General features: G+C 47.0%; 1 protein-coding gene across 5 annotated transcripts in view; it reads left to right on the top strand.

The window, feature by feature from the left end:
• The window catches only part of PLCH1 (phospholipase C eta 1), a 58244-nt gene that overhangs the window by 11052 nt on the left and 26695 nt on the right, over positions 1-20497 (top strand). For all 5 annotated transcript variants that reach the window (XM_085068887.1, XM_085068890.1, XM_085068888.1 and 2 more), the window contains exons 2-4: positions 261-378; positions 19438-19584; positions 19936-20179. In XM_085068887.1, coding sequence (XP_084925013.1) covers positions 300-378; positions 19438-19584; positions 19936-20179 — 470 coding nt within the window. In that variant the 5' untranslated portion in view covers positions 261-299. The remainder of the gene's footprint in view (positions 1-260; positions 379-19437; positions 19585-19935; positions 20180-20497) is intronic.

Below are 20497 nucleotides of genomic sequence, written 5' to 3'. Positions count from 1 at the left end.
CTGCAGCAGCCTGGGACTTGCTGGCTGGTGGCACCAGTGCAGCCCAGCTCTGGCTCCATCCAGGTGACCTGTCCGTGCCCTTTGCCTGGATGTCCACGGAGATGGGCGCGTTTGGAGAGCATAGAACGACATTTGGTGTCATCCTTGTGTGAAGCCAACAGACCTTTTTGCATAAAGGACTCAGATAACTACAGTGCTTGCAGTAGTTGGGCATTTTTTGTAACTTAAGTCCCGATTACCTGTTCTGGTTTCCCTTGCAGGGTCAGAGCCTTTGATGGTGAGTGGGAAGCAGCCTCACGATGAGTTACTGGAGTCTGGATAAGAAGAGCTGTCTGCAGTACTGCCGGCACTTTCTAGCGGACAACGGCGTGTTCCACGGTGAGTTACAGAGCTCTTCTGCGTTTTCCGCTCTTTGTGTTGCCGGCGGCCCCGTGCGGGGCTCTGCGGGGGCAGCGCTCGGGGGGCGCGGGACTCCCGGTACGGCGGGGGGGCGGCGGCGCCGCGCGGGGGCGCCAGGGGGCGCTCCGGGACCGACCGATCCCACCCGGTGCCGCCGGGGCTGCGTCCGACCGATCCCAGTCGGTACTGCCGGGGCTGGGTCCGACCGATCCCAGTCGGTAGTGCCGGGGCTGGGTCCGACCGATCCCAGTCGGTACTGCCGGGGCCGGGTCCGACCGATCCCCCCGGGGCTGAGTCCGACCGATCCCAGTCGGTAGTGCCGGGGCTGGGTCCGACCGATCCCCCCGGGGCCGGGTCCGACCGATCCCAGTCGGTACTGCCGGGGCTGGGTCCGACCGATCCCCCCGGGGCTGCGTCCGACCGATCCCAGTCGGTAGTGCCGGTGCCGGGTCCGACCGATCCCCCCGGGGCTGCGTCCGACCGATCCCCCCGGTGCCACCGATCCCACCCGGAGCTGCTGGGACTGGACCCGCTGGGGTCTGATCGTCCCCCAGGTCGCCCCCGATCCTGGCCGGTGCTTGCCCGTCCTCCGGGCAGGCAGAGGTACTGCTGCTCCTGAAGCACCGAGCCCTGCCAAGGAGCAGCAGCTGCCCACCGGTGGTGACAGAGCTGTGCCAGAGGTCGCTCGCTGCTCGTTGTGCCTTGGAGGTCAGCAGGGCTCCAGCAGGTCTCATCAGATGGCTGAACCCCTGCCTTCTGCTGACGGAGTGACTTCCTAATGCTGTTCTGAGAGCCTTGTATTCCTTATTCCCTTTGAGGTCGGTAATTAAAAACTGTCACTTTTAGGGCAGATTTATGGCACTATTACTAACAGCAGTTTGGAATGGCTGTGACTTAAAGATAGAAATACTTGTCTCATTCAACGAAAAGGAAATTTTTTTTCCCTTGAGGACATACAACTCCATTTTCAGTGTGTTTGTCAGGATGGAAGAGGTTTGCAGCCCACTGTAAACCAAACTATCTGCATTTTTGTCACTGGTTATGTCACCATCAATGAACTTAATGGCTTAGTGGGAGAATTAATCATTTGTCAGTGTGTGAATCTTCCTAATGAAAGGCAATTCAGAGAGAACCCCATTTTTCCCTGGACTGCTTTTTTCCTTGCCCATGGGCACTTCTAGTTCTATTTGGGACGCCAGAAGAATGTTAATAACTCCCTGTAAGTAAGTCTGACAGTGGTGTTGTCACATTAATTCATGTGTGTGCTGCATCTGGGACTTGTGTTAGAGGGAAAGTGCTGTCATCTCCAGGCACAACCATTCTGCTTCTCCAATGAAATGGATTCATTCCTGGGATTTATCAGGCTACTGGTGTGGTCCCGCTGGTTGTGGTGGGATCATGTTCCTTCAGAGTTCCCTCTGACCTTGTGGAAGGGATGTGTTCACTCAGGTGCCCCTGGGCTGACTCTGAGCACTGTGGCAACATTTTGGGAAGTATCTGTTAGTGCCTGCTCTCCTGCACCAGTGTGTAACTGGAGCAGCTACATGGATGTGTGTTTGCAGCTCTGCTATTCCAGAATAGTGAAAGAAGACTCTGGTCCATGCTCTGTGACCTGAGGTGGTATTTTATCTCAGAGCACCACAGTGTCTTTATCCTGCTAATGGTGCAAAGGCTGGATAATGATCCATCAGCAGAGTCCAGTAATCCATGAACAGCTATTGAGGGATGAGTCTGCAAAGTGATAATCGTCTACAGTCCAAGGCATAATTAGCAGGAATCCTAGACCAGAAAGATTTCATGGCTTAATTTATTTATCTTTGATTCATGACCAGATAAGATTAACTGTTTTTCCCTGACAGAATCTGTCAGGGCTTCCCTTTTGTCTCCTTTAACCTAAACTAGACACTGCAGCAACAGTTCCTTTCCCTGCCAGTGTTTGGAAGGGCTGCAGTCCCCCAGACAGTGACAGAGGTGGCAGTTCTCAAAGCATGGGATGTGGGTGTGTTAGGATGTGGCCATGACCCAGGCATTAGCATGGTGCTCCTGCTGCTGCAGAGGAGTTGGGTTCCTCCAGGGCTGTGCTGGTAATTCAGGCTGCTCACATTATCCCGAGTGCAGCCCTTCACTGGGAGCAGTGGGATGGTTCAGTTGTGTCAGGAGTTATTGTCTGGACCTGAGCCTGTGAGCTGGAGGAGCTGCTGCCCCTCAGCTGCAAGCCAGGTAAAAATATCCCATGGGGTCAGTCAGTGTTCTTGAAAAGCATGGGAATGTCTTTAGAAGGACTGGAAGTGTCTGCAGAGGTGAGCAAGAGGAATTTTGCTGCCCAGCTGTGTTCATCTCTGGTGTTTCCTTCACACCCTTGTGGCACCTGCACTGCTTTAAGCACCTGAGCAGATGGTGTTCTGTTTGTTCACCTCCTGATGGGGAGTTCAAATGCAAGAACTCGTGGATTACACGAGTAATAAAAATGCTGAAGCTCTGTTTATTGGGAATATTTTAATTGTTTTGTTTAAAAAACTAAAAAAAATCAAAAGCTGACCAAAAGGAAGATGCAATTTTGAGTGTTCAGGAACAAAATGAAGGTGTTGGTGCCACAAGGCCCAGCCCTAATACAGCTCTGGGCAGGAGTATTTGAGCAGGGGGAGCTCAGGAATAGAGAGAAGGGCTACAGAAGTGGAGATGAGATGAGACAGGTTTGTTTAGCTTGGGAAATCAAAGATTGAGAGGGGATGTGACTGCTGCCTCTGAGTGCATTGCAAAGAGAGAGCTCAGGGAGGAAAAGGCTTATTTGAACTGATGGGGGAAGTTGGCACAAGAGCAAGTTGAAAATTCTCCACAATTATATAAATCAGGCACAGGAAAAACTAAGGTACTTCGAGTGGGAGATTGACAAGCTCTGGAAAAATTGTTACAGCATTGTATTTGTGCTCTTGCTCTGAAGTTGTAAATGTGATTAGCAAGCAACATATTGACTAATGGGAAGTAAAGCTGGAAAACTATTTATGTGGTCCCCATTCAATTCCTGTGTACAGTGAACTTCAAATGCAAACAGCAGTGCTCCCATTCCATTCAGAATGCTGCTGTACACAGATCAGGCTGCTCTCGACCAGGTTTTAATGATGCTTTGAGACACTTGCATGTTGTTAGACAAGCAAAAGTATTGACACACAACTGTGGGGCTTTTCACGGGGCTCTGATGGGCTGTCTTTAAATAATGACTGACATTCATGTGTGTAATGAAGTACTGTGTGCATCCACATTGCCCAAGGCTTTCTCACCATTTTATAATTTTATTAGGAAAAGCTGCTAATGGCTGCGTTTGCAGGATATTAAAATTCTTATCTGTTTATGTCTGAATTTTTTGGTTACAGAAGTGGAGGTTGCTGCTGTGCCTTGGACTCTGGGGAGTCTTATCTGCCCAGAAGCAAAAATGTCAGTTTTCTTCAGCAGCAGCAGCAATGAGATACAGCAGTGTGTGCACACAGAGAATAACAGACCAGAGACAGGGCTGGGGGTAAGCTGCTTTAGCAGTTTCTGCAGAACAGAGAAGACAAGCAATTAGAATGTTTGGAATAGCCTTGAGGATTTGATGAACCCACTTTCCTTCCTCTTGCAAGCAGTTCCAAAATACAAAGTACAGCATCCCTCTAGGCTTGGAAGAAGAGATTTTTTTTTATCATTATTGCAGGGATTTTAAGCTGTAAATGTGTATCATGTTTTGTTTGTTTGCTGGCATTAACAATGTAGGAATGGCTGTGTTGTCAGAGCAAACATCCATCTACTTTGCTACTAGATGGTTGAGGCTAAAAGTATGAAGGGAAAAAAAAACCCCGAAGTGTGGCTCCCAGTGCCTCCCAGTCATCAAAGCAAGCACTTCCCCAGCCAAAACTGCATCTAGATAATTGCATTTTTTATCATTACATATGATAATTTTATTTCTTTTCCTTGAGAGTTTTGTAGTTCATTCATGCGTGTGACCATCTATGGGAATTAACTCCAGAACTTGTGGTGGTTGGTGTGAACCCTGTGGTTGGAGGGAAGCAGGAATTCAGGCTGTGATGGATGGAGCAGGTTGTGTTGCTCTATTGCTCCACCTTGGAAAGGGAATTGCCTGGATGTTGTGAGTTGGGGCTGAGCCTGAAGGTGACACAAGTCCTTAAGTCATGTTGGGCGCATCCTGGTGGCTTTGACTGTCCAACATCCTGCTGAGGAAACCACGGAGAACCTCTCCTTGCTTCAGTGACCTTGGACTTTTGTGCCCAGTGAGAACGTGAAATGTCTTCTGTTCTCCTTTTTATGCAGTCAAATGGTCTATTTTGGTTATTGGAGCACAAGAATTTTGGGGCAGCAGTCCTAGAGCTTAGGAAATTGCACAAATACTTCAGGCCTGATGTTTGCTGATGGGCAGTGCTGTATAATTAGCTCTGCTGAAGCCTCGTGCAAGGCTGGGGGCACAGCTACAGATACCAGATGTGGGCTGCAGGATTCAGCCTTTTATCTTCAGGGTCACTTCAGCTGGAGTTTCATAATGATGCTGGGATAGCAGAATGAGTGAGCAATGCAGGAATTTGTGTTTTGGTTTATACTCTGATTTATGTGGCGAAAGGGCCACAATTCATTCCTCAAGACAAACAGATGTAAATGAAAATGTGTTTACAAGAAGAGCATTAAGGAATTAATGTATTAAAGTCCACTTAGATTAAAAAAGGGCCTAAAATGCCTGGAAAAACTGTCTCAGCTTTCTTCAAGAACTGTGTCTGTTTCTGGATCCATCCATGAAAGGAGGAGTCTCATGTGGGATCTGTCTTCAGACAATGTTTCAGGTGGTTGAGTTCTAATGCCAAGTATTTTTCCCCTTCCATTTTTGAGTGTCTCATATTTCTATAGAACCATGTCTTAATTAATGATAAATGAGTAGATAAAAGCTTTAATCTGATAAAAATGACAGGTTTTCCATGCAGCTGATACAAGTTTTATTTATTGCTAGCTGACTTTTCACAAGGAGGTTGTCTCACAGTTTAGGTCTAGGATTACACTTGGATGATGATTATGAAGATGTTGTTATCTCCTTATTTCATTATCTATTCCCTGTAAGAGGTGTTAGTTCTCTAATCAGCTTTTCTTGCTCTTTAGCAGAATTAGGCTTTGTACTGGTTTCCAGCAATGTTGACAGTGATAAAGGAAAACCCAATGAGCTAGAAAATGAACCTTCCTCTGATCCTGTAATTTCCAATCTGTTAGTTAAATCATATTCTCATTTAGTGGAAAGTGGATATTTTGCAGGGTTGTGTCTCTGTCCAGTAATCTGGGCCTTGTGAGGTGTGGGCAGAAAACCTAAGTAGGAAAAACAGGCATGGAGGTGAGGCTGTTACCTTTCCTGCCAGACCTTAGCTTGGGATTGTGCAATGCCCATGGACAGCAGTGATGGTTGAAAATACGTTGTCTTATGGTGATCACTGATGTCAACCAACTACAGGTAAAGGAAAATGAATTTTTTGTTCGGAAAGGTTGTTTGTCACCTTCACTTCTGAGACTGTTAGAACTGTGTGTGCTGTGGCTCTGCAGAGCATTCCCAGCAGGAGCCTGTGACCCCTGGGAGCAAGGGAAAAGCCAAGCAAACTGACAGGGCTTGGGATTAGATGCAAAACCTGGCTTGGCACTGAGGAGTTGTCATGGGGATTGATTTTTTTTTTTTTTTTGAAGTTGAATAAACCTACAGATATTCTCATACCATTTGGCATATGTCAACTGAATTACATAAAGTCTTCATTTGTTTACTTGTTCTTCTAACCTATATAGCATGCTTGAATTTCTAAAGGCATGTAGCATTTAAGCATGTCTAGTTTTAAAATGGAGGTTTTTTTGAGACAAAGTAATGAAGAAGGTATTAGTGATTGTGTAAGTTTCTTACAGAACAGCTGTGATGTTGAAGGTGCTTGTGTACAGCTGGTCTTGTAATTAATAGAATGGTAGGAGCGTGAGTAATTTGCATTCAACATGTTATCAAGTGCAATCTGATATATCAATAATTAAACTATACAGCAGTGACAGTTTATTTTTTGTTGTTGAGTTACAACTATAGCAGTGACAGTTTATTTTAATGTATATGTATTGAAAACTGTCTAGAGGCTTCAGAGTGATGATTTCAGCCATTGATGTGGTGAGCTGAGGTGGGAACCAGAGCTGGGGTAATGCCATGGTCACCCCATTTCCCTTGTTCTGACTGGGAATGGGTGCCACTGCCCTCCTCAGAGTGGGACCTGTGCCACCTCATGCCATTCCAGCCCGAGAGTGCCATTGGAACCACAGCTGAGAGCAGCCAAGAGACCCTGCAGTGGGTTTGGGGTCTTGTTTCACATTGCAGGGTGCTAGCCATAGTCCATGGATACCCCGTGGTGTGCTGAGCTCTGTCGTGGGGGCTGTGCCAAGGCTCTCTGTGCTAGCAACAGCTAAGGAATAATGATTTCTCAGGTAGTAAAACATGTCAACTCCACTTGGATCTTGTCTCCCATCCCACTGAAGTTCTGCAGGCATGTGGAACTATGAGGGGTGGTTTTTCTTAGCGGCTTTTTTTTGTTTTCCTTCTCTCTGTCACGTTGTCTCTCGTGTAACTTTTTCCTAGCATGTGCTAGGCAAATTCTGTCTCTTTTATTGCTGTCACAATGTTTGGGAATACAGTTGGGAATTCCTTTGGTGTGCTGATGTAAATGTCACTGTGGAAGAGCCAGCTGAAGAGGGAAAGAATTAGAAAATGCAATAAATGAAAGATGTGAAGCATTGTAAGTGGAGCTGACTTAATTCTTGCTGTGTTTTCCAGCCATTTGTCCCCTTGGGCTCTATTGTAAGTGCAATTTATGCAAGTCTGAGTGTTTCTGCCCATCGTTCCACATTGCCTGTAAACGCCCTGGCTTCAGGAGCACTGGGATGCCTTAAACCAGCCCAGGGGGTCGCAGGGGCACGGTGGGTTTCTGTAGCTCCTGGAGAGCTGGCGCTCAGCAGCTCCCAGGGGACTCCTGGTCCTTGGGCATTGCACTGCTCGGGGATGCAGCCTGACCCGAGTGCATTTGTGCTGCAGCTGCCCTGATCCTGCAGAGTGCCTGTTCCCCTGGACTTAGGGACAGTGACAGGAGGAGGGAGGGGCACAGAGCCAGGGCAGTGCCGTGGGGGCTCCGGGGGGTTCTCCCCTCCCGCTCGCAGAACCCCTGGCTGCAGATGCCGGGAGTTCCTTTGGAGTGCGGCTGGATTTTCCCTCCTGCATTCAGCCTGCGTCACTGTGCCGTTCCTCAGCCGGAGCGCGGTAATCCCTGCCCGCCGAGGCTCCGCGCTGCCCGCGGGATTTCCCGGCGCTGCCCGAGGTGACACGGGAGCAGCGCCGCTCCGCAGCTGGGCATCAGCGCGGGCAGCTGCTGCCGGAGCCCTCCCAGCCCGAGCTCCTCAGGAGTGAGCAAAGTTCTCTGCTATTGCCTCTGCATTTGCGCTATGGATCACCGAGGTTTCCTCGCTCGTCCTGAGGAGCAGCGCTCGGCTGTACTTCCCAGGATTGCTTTCCAAATCTGTTGGCTCTGAAGACGTGATGATCAAACCGAGCCTTTCCTGAAGGGAGAATTTCCATTCTGCTCGCCAATAATGCATGAGTTACAAATTTAATGGCAGACCTTGAAGTATATAAAAATTTAAGTCCAGAAAAAGGTAAGGATGTTTGAGTTTGGAATTGCCATAGGACGAGCTCGTAATGTTTTTGGAAATGCTTATAGAAAAATCAGGTAACTTAATCCTTGTGATTGGTAAGTTGTATGCAGTGTTTATGTGGACAATGTGGGTAAAACAAATGTGTATCTATTCCTGAACGTTTAACAGGAAAACCTGGTGGATTGGTATTGACTGGAAAGTACATTTCTCCATGAAAACGTGTAGCTTGTATTTGAGATATTTATGATAAAATCATAAGGACAAACTGCACTTCTGTGTTAGCTTCAATTATTACAAATGTGTTTGCCTTGAATAAAAACATTCTTGACCTTTTCCTCTGTTGGGAATTCTGCTGTGGCTTTCAGTGGAGAAGAGTTTGTTGGTTTTTTCTAGTAGCACTTACAAATAGTATAGGACATTTGCAAATGATGTGGAAAATTTGAATGAAAGCATTGGATAAAAGATGTCTTTTCAAGAATTCCAGGAGATGGTACAAAAAAGGAAGACATCTTGAATAACTTTCTTCAGTAACTTGTAGTTTATAATGTCTAATTTTGTTCAATTTAAGTCAGTGCTGAATGGAAAGTGGCAATTAGCTTAAGCCTCTAAGTGGATATAGAGTAAATGATGTAGAGAGAAGGAGAAATCATGGTAGATTAACTTTAATTTTTGTATTTTTCTCATCCTTAAGGATGTTGGATTATGTTCTTTCAAAGAAAACATTTAGAAAATACATTTAGCAAAGAGCTTTCTTGCCAGAATTGGGTAGCTGAGAAGACATTTTTGTGACAAGATTATCTGTAATTTAAAATCAAACAAACTAATCTAAAATAAAGCTACCAAAACTCATGGATCATACTTTGAAATATCATCTTGCCCATTATAAGATGTTAAAAAATTTCAGGGCAGTGTTGGGGGTTGATACGCCTTTTTTCTTTGTATCTGTCATGTTTGATTTTACTGGATATTTTTTATCTTGTGGAAGTTGCTGGGAATAGGCACAGCTAAGAAATGGAGTCTGTTTTAGGTGAAAGTGAGTTATTTGTGGCTGCCCTGAGGGGAAAGCTGCCTGTGCTGGAGCTGCAGTGCCACTCCTCCTGGAGGGGTTGGGTGCCCAGAGCTCTCCGTTAGGCTCTGATGGGTAAAGGAGGGCAGGTGTTACTCCATCTGCCTTCCGAGGTGCAGGAGGTAATGGATATGGCCCCATTGAATAATTCACAGCAGCAGCTCACCTGCAGGGCTTGGGAACAGGCCTGCAAGGAAAGCATCAGGTTTAAGTTTTGAATCTCATGGCAGGGTATGTGTAGATAAGCTCATTCCACACTGGAGAACTCGGCTGATGGTGGAATTCTGCTCGAGGTCATTCTGCAGTCCCTTCCTTACCCAGAGGTAGGCAAAGCCAAATTCCAGTTGGTCACCCCTGTGTGGGGAGGCCAGTGAGGGCTGCAGAGAGTGAGTGGCTGTCCCTGTCTGTGCTGGGGTGTCTCGGTGTCCCTGGCACTGAGGTGGGGTCATGGCCAGGCTCCGAGGTGACCCAGCGCGGCGCAGGCGCAGCCCTCGCTGTGGCTCTGTCCCAGGAATGCGTTCCCATATTGGGTGGTGTGAGGAGGCGGGGTGTGTGAGCCCCGTTATCCAGGCTGCCTGGGACACTGATCACCCTGCAGGGCTCATGTGCCCCAGGCTGCTCCTGGGATAACCCTGGAGAAAGGGATACCTGGCCCTGGCTCCGATGAGCTCCCGTGGGAAGCAGCAGCTCCAGTGGCTCGGCCGTAAGTTCTTGGGTGGCTGCTGGGCACTGTGGGTGGGAAACACCAGAGCTGAGAGTGGGATCAGCACTGGGACCTGTGGGCACAGACCTTCCTTGGGGCTGGGCCTGTGGCTGGGGTGGTGTTTGGTTTTCTCAGAACCCCAGGAATGCTGCTGGCACAGCCGGGCTGAGGAACAGCCGTCAGATCCATCAGGGCTCATTCCCTCAGCCAGGGACTATGGCAGTGGCCCTAAACATGGCTTAATGGACATGAGCACATGTCCTTATTAGTGCTGCTTTGGGACTCCTGTGTCTGCAGCTGTCCAAGCACCTTAAAACAGGCACTGAGGGTAGACTCTGGAATACTGGTGTATATAAAGGAATTAGCCTGGAACTACAAACTGGTCTGAGCGGATATGGAAGGCATCAATCTCCTCCTGGGAAGAACTTGGTCATTCACAGGTTTCATTCCAATAACAGCTTAAATCTGTTTCAGCATTAAATGCACTCACAATAAATTAGGACATGCACATGGCAGCTTTGGCAGGTTGAAAGCTTTGAGGCTGTTTGGCATGTCCTCAGGGTGTTACCCCAAGTGCCACCTGACTGGAGTGTCACAGTGGGGGCACCACAAAGTGTCCTTGCCATGGCCCTGCTGAGGTTCAGAGGGTGCTGGAGCTGGATGCTGATGGCTCCAGGGCAGTATCTGATCAGTTGTGCAGAGGATGTGGCTGGCCACGTAGTAACTAGGTTAGATGCTTGCTAACTGCTTAGTGTTCGTGGTTTTGGTGCTTATGAATGAAATCTACTCTTTTTTTCAATAAATCTACAGAACGCTGTCATGGTGGGAAGGGAAAATGGTGGTGTTTGCTGAAGAACTGTTGTCTTCCCAAAACTCTGGGGCATAGATTAGAACTGTTGAGGTAACTCCTTCAGTGCTTTGCTGGAGACTGAGCTGTCCCAGTGCTGTGCTGGGGTCAGTGCTGGCACTGTGGTGGCACACAGCAGCTTGGGGATACCAGGGGCTGGTTAGCAGAACGTGCTGAAAGAAACCTTCCCAGCTCTGTCCAGCACTGAGCTTGCTGCAAGAGATGTGTATGGTGGTTTTTTCTCTTTCCCTTCACAAGCTCAAGCCTCGGGGGAGCATTTGCTGCTCTGTGTGCTCCTTGGATGGCTGAAGTGGGAGTTGTGAGGAGCCTCAAGCTGGCTTTTCCCTGGGAAAACAGCAAACCTGGCTGTAGGGCAGGGACTCGAGCCTGTGCTGTGGCAGGTTATCAATACCAGCACAGCAGAGAATGGGCTTGGAGGTGTTCCCACGTTACCCATAGAAACATTGATCAGCCTGGAACTCAGATGCACAAAACAGCATCATTTTCAGTAATAAAATTGCTTCGGTGTTTGAGACTGTCAATTCATTTTTTGCCCACAGATGACTCACTGTCAGTGACTTGCACTGAGGTAATTTAAAATAGAGTAGATAAAAATGTTTCTTTAGCAAAATGACTGTTTCTGAGGAGTGTGAATAAATTAGTTCATATCATCTGTTGCACTGCAGTCTCCATTCATTACTTCTAAAGGTTGGTTAACTTCACCTTCTATTCTATTCTGCTTTTTCCCCCCTCTTCCTACTCTCTAGCTGAGCCCCAGATGTGGCTTTGTTTGGTATCCTGAAGGGAAACAGTGCTGGCTCCAAGTCCTGGGGACTGGATCCCTCTTCCAGCTGTTGCAGTGCCTTGTCATTCGTTCCCCTCCCCAGGCTGTGGTGCTGGACAGGTGCCGAGGCTACTGTCACACATGGCTGTTTGCTGATAAATTTGCAGACATCAGAATTGCCTGTTTGCACTGAGGCTGGAACACTTTATCCTCTGCACGTCTCTGTGTGGGCACAGGGGCAAGCTTTAGGAAGGCTCTTTTAGTGGTGGAGATTTTTCCTATTTTTTGTTAAATTGGTGAAGTTAAGTGGGAGGTGTGGCATATAAAGGGTGTGGTGAATGCGGGGGTCTGCCCTGGCTCAGTATGTTGTGGTGGGAATTGTATTTGTTGTATCATACAGCACAGGCAGACTGAGAACAAGGTCTGGTTCACAGGTGTATGATCCTTATTGATGTCCTTACTGATTTTTCTGAGAGGGCAGAGATGGAATTCTGGCAGAGAGAGAGCTCGTGGCTCATTGTTCTCCACCTCAGCATCCAGAGGCATGGCTCCTGGGATGCCTTTCAGACTGCTCTCTGCCAGTTGTTGTGAGGCCTCAAAGCAGGAGCCCTTGGCTTGGCACTGCAGAGGGGGAGGCATTGCCCTCCCGAGCAGAGCTTGCCCGGCTGGGGATCCCCTGGGGTTTCCTTTGGAGACATGGACACAGCCCCTGGGGATGGTGCCTGGTGCTCTGTGTCATGGTGACACAGGGTGAGGATGCTGCTTGTCCTGAAAGCCCCCCGGGCTGGCACAGTGACACCACACACCTGTCTGCTCATCCTCCCCTTGGCAGGGGCAGTGGAAACTCTCCTCCACCTTTTCTTCCCACCTCCTGCTTTTTTCACATCCTCTGTAGTGTCATAATCAATTGCTGTGCCCTCCCTGCTGAGGGATTCTCAAGAAAGGAAGAGGATTAGGATGTGCAAACTTAACTGTGTTTGCTTAATAAATCTGTACTCCTTGTTCACCCCATTGATGTGACAATGTGCTTTGGCAGTTGGCCATGTCTGTGCTTAAACGATTGTGCTTTTCAGTGCTGACAAAGGACTAATTCCATAGTCTTAATGGAAAACTTACAGTCCTCAGCGATGCTGTGTTGCAGTGGCACCAGGGCTCTCACAATGGACAGCGCTGATGGAGTTGTTTCTGAAGAAAGCATGAAACCCGGGCTAATTGCTTGAAGATAATGAGTGGAACTTTGCTGGGTTGGCAGAAGGAGGGAACTTTGGGCAGGGGTGGAAAACATGCATTATTCATGGTCTGTGGGGTTGCTGAAGGGTTGCTCTCCAGCAGGGGAGCACAGCCCCTGTAAAAGAGGTGTTGTCCTGGCAGGACATTTCTGTATTGCACAGTGCTCTGTGAAGCCTCAGTAAGGGAACAAAACTTGTGATTAAGGATCATTCAGAATCTTTTGGGATTGTAGTGTAGTGCCAACTTTGTTTGGATGCTTCTGATTCCTTTCTGATCTCTAAGAGCAAAAGAGGAGGAGGGCTCAGTCTGGGAAAGGACTCTGGGTGCTCCCATGGCAAGAATAAATGAGGGTTGTCAAGGATCAGCTGTGCAGAAGGTGAAGGGCAGAAACCTTTCACTTGTAATGCGAAAATAAGATGAGTTATTGGTCATCCTGGAAGCTTTGAGCCAGCAATGTCAATAGGGGAGGCTGAAAGAGCAGTTACTGTGAAATATGTGTTGCTCAAACAGGACTTCTGGGAGCTGCTGCTCCCAAGGTTTTAGGTTCTGTTTTATATTTTTTGAAAGAAAAAAAGACACCACCAGACAGTTTCCAGATCTATAAAGACTTGAAACACACTGATAGATTTTGCTTGTGCTTGGGGTTGCTTCTCCATTCTGGGTAGTGTATGGTTTTGTTCTTAATCCCTTTTGTTCTTAAGCTTCACCCCTTTTTTGTTTGCATATGATTTCGTGACTCTACAAGCATGAGCTGCTTCCCAGAGTTAGGGGGGAAGTTAGTTTCCTTTGATTAGACACCATTCACAGTTGGTTTGGGTAGTCTCATCTTGTGTTTGGTTACTTGTTTTGAAGCTCTGCATCTCCAAGGCAGAGATGAATTGCCGATGCCCTTTCCAGCCTCTGGTGTCTCTGCTGGTGCTATGTGACTTCCTTGAGGGTTTCTTGAGATTTGCAGAAGTGTGAGAGATTGTCCATCTCATGTCTGTGGACTTCCCAGAGATTACCATTAAATCCACTGTAAGAAGCTTAATGTGAAATTCCGCAAGGCTGGAAGAGCTGCTGCAAAGCAAATTAAAATCGGGCATAAAATATGAGCTGTGGCTATTTAAACCAATCCTGCTTGGGGCCATGGATTCCCCCAGACCTGCATCTGCCCTCTCTGCCCCCCGGGCTTTTAGGCTGTTATGTAACAGCCCAACAATCAGCACCCTGATGACATTAGCGTGTGCTGGATATTAGTGCTGTTCTGTGGGATTTAGATAAAATGTGCTCTCCGGGGCTGGTCCTGGGGAATAAATGACTTTTAATGGCATTAGTGCAAACTTAGTGCTCAGGAGGAGCAAATGATGCAGAACAGGGGGATGAGGAGAGTGCAGTCAGCTGAGAACGTTGTGGGGTTCTGGGGTTTGCTTTGGGGTTTGTTTGGATCCAGAGTGTCTTCTTACTGGGGTTGTGACAGTTCAGTTGTGTGCCGGTCTCTAATGCAGGGGCTGTTTGGGAAAGGACCTTTAAGTTCATGAAGTCCAACCATCAGCCCAGCACCACTGCAGTGTTCACCACTAAACTGTGTTCTCAAGGGTCACATCCATGTTTTTCAAGCACTTCCAGGGACAGTGACCCCACCACTGCCCTGGGTGGCTGTGCCAGGGCTTTGCAACCCTTCACAAAATATGTAGTGAACCCCAAAATACTGAATGCAGGGGAGAACAGCTGCAGGAGTTATGAAAGTAACTCCTGCATTTTATGGGTTCCTGTTATCTCTTCAAGCTTAATGTTGGCTTAATGCAGTTGATACATATCATTTAGAAACCCCGTTTATATCCTCTTTCATAATTATACTTCTCAGTGTTTGGTAATGCTCTTTATACCTTATTTAATCTTTTTGTTTTGTCAGATGGCTGTAACAGTAAGTCCATAAAAGCAAGATGAGACCAGACCTTTTGTCATTTGGTTGCACTTTGAAATATTAATTTCTTAACATATAGTAGTATAGCAGAAAAACAAAAGAACTGTTTGTGGACAGCAGTAAGAAATTTGTTCTGATCTTTGTTTTTAAAGAAAGGTGATCTGTCTCACAACAGTGGTGTAACCTTAAAGCTCAGCTGTAGGACACTGCTCCTAAAACTATTAAATATATTCAGAATATGCTGTATTTGGGTTGTTCAGGGCTAATTCTATTAATTTACTAAGGGTTTGCTGTGCATACCTGAACTGTTTGCATGTAGCATGTCACACACTCTGCCCCTTGCAAAAATAGCTTTTGCTGGCTGTCCTCAAATGAGGAATGAATAACTCCTTGCTTAAAGCCCCACGTTCTGACAGCCTTGTTGTGCTGCCTCTCAGAGGCTGATGGAGATGGCGGTGAGATGATGCCCTTGTGGAGTAATCTTGGGACAAGCATCAAATTTATTTAGCTGAGACTTTGCCCCTGTGAGTGACTTAGTGGACAGGAGCCACAGAGTGAAGTGAGTGCAGGGACCTGGAGCTGCTACTTGTTCAAATAATTAACATTTTTTTGCAAGTAAGGGTCCTTTGAAGGCAGTACTGGAAAAAAAAGAAGAATGTTTTTAAAGTGAAATTTCACTGAAACTTGCAAAAAAAGTGAAATAAGTTCACCCAAAACCTGTGTTCTATCATGATTTTGCTGCGGACCCTTGGCAATAGAGTTTTGCTGTTAATGCTTAGGAAATAGTGTTTTCTTGAATAACCAAACCCCACAATATAGTAGCAAAAAATGGCCAGGATATTTATTTAAGCTTGGAGAACATGTTTTATGGTTGGGGGTGTTTGTTTCACTGCTGGGACTGCCTTGTATAGTAAAATGCACTCCTGTTTAGCTGAAAGTGCCGCTCAGTGTAATATCTTAATTCCCCAAATATTTTCCCTCTGGTATCACCTGAAGGGTCCTGCACCCCCTGAAGTCTTTGTGGTGAGGCACAGCAGCAGGCAGATGTGCACTCATCACTGTGACTGCTAGGAATTAAATCCGAGGAATTCCCAGCTCCTGGGATGCAGGGAGCATCTGTGGCTCCGGGAGGTTTTGCAGGGGATTCTGGCAGGGCTGATGCTGAGCCATTCCCTGGTTATTAAAGCCCTGCCTGCACATGGGCTGGATTAGAGGCGAGGGGATGGCAGGGAGCAGGGGCTGATTTGGGGTGGATTAGTGCTTTTGGAGTGGTCAGAGCTGTGGCTCAGAGTGCCCAGCAGTGCTGGGCTCAGGCAGCAGCCAGAGCAGCGTGGGCAGGTGGGACCAGCAGCGTCTGCCTGGCGTTCTGGATTTCAGGGAACATCCCAGGGCTCCATGGCTCTCCTCCTGGCTTCGGGGGTCTACTACGTGCTGGGCAGCGTGGCCGCGCCAGAGAAGGTCGAGCTGGCACAGATGGGTTTGTATCTGCTTTACCCTTGGCTACAGAAGCAGCTCCTCCCCAAAGAAGAGGTTTGTGCTGTTAGGAATGATTCTCATGGCTTGAACCAAAGATTTAAAACTGCTATTTGAATTCAGGTCTGTATTGCTTTAAATGGTTATTTTGGGAGGGAAAAAAGTAGACTGGTCTTTCATTATTAAATCCCATTAAACTACGGGATGTCTGTTGGGATGATTTTAGACTGTCAAATTTGCATAGCTCTAGAAACAGAAGTGACTGTAGTTTTCAAGGTTTTTAAATTTTAAAGTAAAGCTTTAAATATCCTAGAATCCTGGAATGGTTTGGGTTGGAAGAGACTTTAAAGACCACCCAGTTCCAAGCCCCTGCCATGGGCAGGGACACGCTATGCTTATACATTGCATAAGCATAACTTTTTATTTAAACTTCCAGATTAATTTTCTTTGATCTTGTAACATAAATTATACTGTGTTCTAGTGTTACTTAATTCATTTTCACACTTTGGGCAAAAAATGCACAGCTAGTTCTTGTGTTAGAAAAGTGCCTTTTAATGGGAATCATGTCTTGCTTCCTCAAGTTTTAATCTAAGCCTGCATTGAGAAGCTGCTTCGTTTGCTCTGTATTCCTGGTTTATCTACAGGATTAGATGTTTTTCTGGAACCAGCTTCCCTATTCCTTCCTGAACTGCTCTTCTGGAGCTTTATTCTGCCCTGCACTGCTCAATACCTTCCCTGATTCAGATGCTAATGTGTGGTGTCTGGCAAGGGACTGGCATTAGCATACTGAGAATAGATTTGAAAAAGACCTTTTTTATTTGCGTGCTTATATTTTATAAATAGCCTGAAGGGGGGAGGATGGGGTGTTTTGTAAATGGTTTGCAGAGCTGAAATCCAGTGGGCCTATGATTGCTGTGGCATTTCCATTACCCCAGCCACTTCTTGAGCGTGGATTCTTTGTTATTAACACCTGCACAGCAGGAATGATGCCATGAACTCTTACACATTTACTATTCTTTAAATGTTTGAATTCTTATAATATTTCCTTGGAATTGGGAAAGTGCAAGCAGCAAAGATGGTGCTTCCTGGGGCACTGGACCTACTGCCGGTGGGGTTTGAGGTGTGGAGGCTGCTGAGGTATTGGACAGGAACTGTGTTTCTTCCACTATGAACAGAAGCATTTTAAAATCTATTCCATATAACTGAAGTCTGCCTGAAAGCATGAATGTGACTGCACCAACAACAATTACAAATGTGATGTGGAAATGTTTAGGCAGTTGAAATGGTGAAGAAGGAGCTGGATTGCCTGTTATGTTTTTTATTTTCCCCCATAGTTTGTTGGCTGCAGTTACCTGACTGTGGCCCATTCTCTGCTTTTCTTATATTGAATAAACACAGTCTTCTCCCTTTTGCCTTTTACTGGCTGTTCTCAACAGCGTCTTAGTAAAAGCAGGCTGGGATTTTTTCTCTGACAACTGAGCTGATGCTAATGGAGAGACTTATTTGAGAATTAGTTCTTTTTGTAAGACTTTCACCAGTAACTGCTAGCCTTAGGTGCAAAGAAGCAGATTTTCTGTGTTGAGTAGCTTGTTACTAAACCTCTTACTGAGCTAAAGCCCTGCTGGAAGTGATCTCTCTATTAGGGAAATCAAAAAGTGCTCGTGGGGTGTGTGCCAGGCTGATGGAGCAGGGCAGGTTTGTGTATCCACACACACAGGGACAGCCTCATTTCTGTGCTGGGGACAAGTCTGTTTGCTTTGGTAGGAATCCAAGGCAAACCTGATCTAAACTCAGTTCCACAGGGAAAGGCTGGTTCTGCCTAGAAAAGGCATTCCTGTATGGATGTACATAGGAAGTTTTAAAGCCAATTTTTGCTTCAGTTCATCTCTCAGGTTCTGAGTTTTCCATCCCTCGTGCAGTAAAGGTTTGTCTTCCTGCTGCTACTTTGTGCATCTTCAGATAGATCCAGGTTAATGTTACCCCAGCCAGCATGTGGGTATGGGCTAACATCTTCTGGCTTGATTTATGTCACATCTGTGGTTTAGCTTAAAGCCCTTCCAAACCCACCTCTTCATTTGGTGTGTGTGGTGATGCAGGGGCTGTTGTTATTTATGGACATGATAAATATGCGCATTTATTGCACTCCTGTGATGCTTTCAGAAGAATTTGGTTTTGTTCAACTCAATCTGGGTCTTCTCTTTCCTCCAAGAAAGACAACCCAGGAAAAATGCTGCATCTGATGGGGTTTATTCCATGTGGGGTTTGCCTTGCCAGCTCCCTGTGTGTGAGGGAGCCACGGGAGGTTATTCCAGTGACAAGGCTGTTCATCCCTGCTCTGACCAATATTTAGGTGCTGCTTTGACTGCCTGTGAGTGTGTCAGAGCTGTTGGGAGCTGGGAAAATAAATAAATGCCAGCTCTGGCAGAGGAGTGGGAGCAGAGTGTGGGTTAGTCTTTGCTGTGACACTGAGGAGCACTGATGAGAGAAGTGCTGGAGAGGGGAAGGGTGATAAGAAATAAAGACAGACCCGGAGAGTTTATTTGGGAGCCAGCCAGAGTGTAAACAAATCACCCAGGGAGGTGAATTTGGAGTGATACCAAGTGAGGAGAGGCTGTGAATGGATAAAACCAGGAGGTAATTTAAGAGCATGGATATATACTGAGATCAAGAGGAAATGTTATCTTGATCCTTGTGTTTGGAAGGCTGTAGGAGGGAAGATGTGAGATGAAATGGAAGAAATGGGCTTATTTTAGTCAAAACACAGAGGGGGAAAAAGGCCTTATCATCTGGATGGGATGGGGGGATAAAAGAAAATCATCCCAGTGTGTGTGTGAAGGTTGGTAGCAGCTCGGAGAGGATGTGAATGTGTGTCTGTGTCACTGTGTGAGCAGCTCTGCCAGTGTCACAGCATGAGGGACACACTCCAGGGGTACTGAGCCCAAAGGACTGTGGGGTTTGAATGATGATCTCACCAGTACAATACATGGAGTGGTGGGGTTTAAAATTACAGTACTCTATGTAGTAATATAAAAAAATTTAAATGAGATAAGCCTGGAACAACTATAAAATATTTTCCTTCAATGTAGATTAAAGTTTTCTTTGCCTCCTTTGTTGTGAGGAGGCAAAGAAAGAGGTGCCCTGACACCTGATTTGTTCCATTTTTCTGTGTGGAGAAGGTGGCATTGAAGGAGGAATAGCCTCCCAGCACTGCCCGCTTTCTGTCATTCAAGGTCCAAGTCAGAACTGTCGTGTGCTTGGCAGATGCTGGGAAGCCCATTAGTCATGTCATTAGTGAAATGGGGTGGCCATTCAGTGGAATTTATTCTGCTCTGCCTCACAGTTGAAAGATGCATGAGTGTGATGCAGTCTGGGACGCAGATGGTGAAGCTGAAGAGTGGAACCAAAGGGCTGGTGCGTCTCTTCTACCTGGACGAGCACAGGACCTGCATCCGATGGAGACCCTCGCGGAAGAGCGAAAAGGCAAAAAGTAAACTCATATTCCTTCTCATTTCTGGGGCAGTTCAGCATTAGAATGTGAGCTGCACAGCTATGCAGGGGCTCACAGACTGATGGGAGACACTTGGTGTCTGTCTCCCCTGCTCCCCTTGCTGTAGCCTCAGCCCCCTGATGTTCCAGGGAGTGTTCAGAGCCTCCAGGGCAGTCGGTGCTTGGCACAGCCACAGCAAGGAAAACCTTCAGTCAAATAGGGCTTTTGGATGTGAAAATGTAACATTCAAGAAGTTTAGCGACTCTGAGCCCAAATAACTCAGAACCATCAGAACCAGGAACAGGCTGGCTGGCTGTCCCAGCGTGTTCTTTTGTTTCCCTTTCCCCCCAGTTGTCATCGACTCCATTTACAAAGTCAGCGAGGGCCGGCAGTCGGAGATCTTCCACCGCCACGCCGAGGGGAGCTTCGACCCCAGCTGCTGCTTCAGCATCTACCATGGCAACCACCTGGAGTCGCTGGACCTGATCACCTCCAACCCGGAGGAGGCTCGCACCTGGATCACGGGGCTGAAGTACCTGATGGCTGGGATCAGTGATGAGGACTCTCTGGCCAAGCGCCAGAGAACGCACGACCAGTATCCTTTGAGGAGCTGCGGCTCCTGGGTCACATTCCTGCCTTGGTTTTTAGTCACTTCAGCACAGGGTGTCCTTTCTGCTCCTATTAAGTGACCAAAACCCTTCCACTGATCGCAGTGGTAACCTGAGTAATGAGGTTTGACATGGACACTTATGTGTGTGATAAAACATGGGCTGTGCCTTAGGGACTGCATTAAACTGCATGGAAGTCAGGGGATAGGCTTGCATTTTGTTAATTAATTCCTTTTTGAAGGGGCAAACCAGTTATTTCTAGTTGTCTCAATATCTCAGTAATTCCTGGCCATCTCTGTTTCTCT

This window comes from Lichenostomus cassidix, chromosome 9 (assembly GCF_008360975.1).
Source record: "Lichenostomus cassidix isolate B80296 chromosome 9, HeHo_3.0, whole genome shotgun sequence".
Taxonomy (NCBI): domain Eukaryota; kingdom Metazoa; phylum Chordata; class Aves; order Passeriformes; family Meliphagidae; genus Lichenostomus; species Lichenostomus cassidix.
Note: the sequence above shows the minus strand (reverse complement) of the source record. Positions and strands in the feature narration are given on the sequence as shown.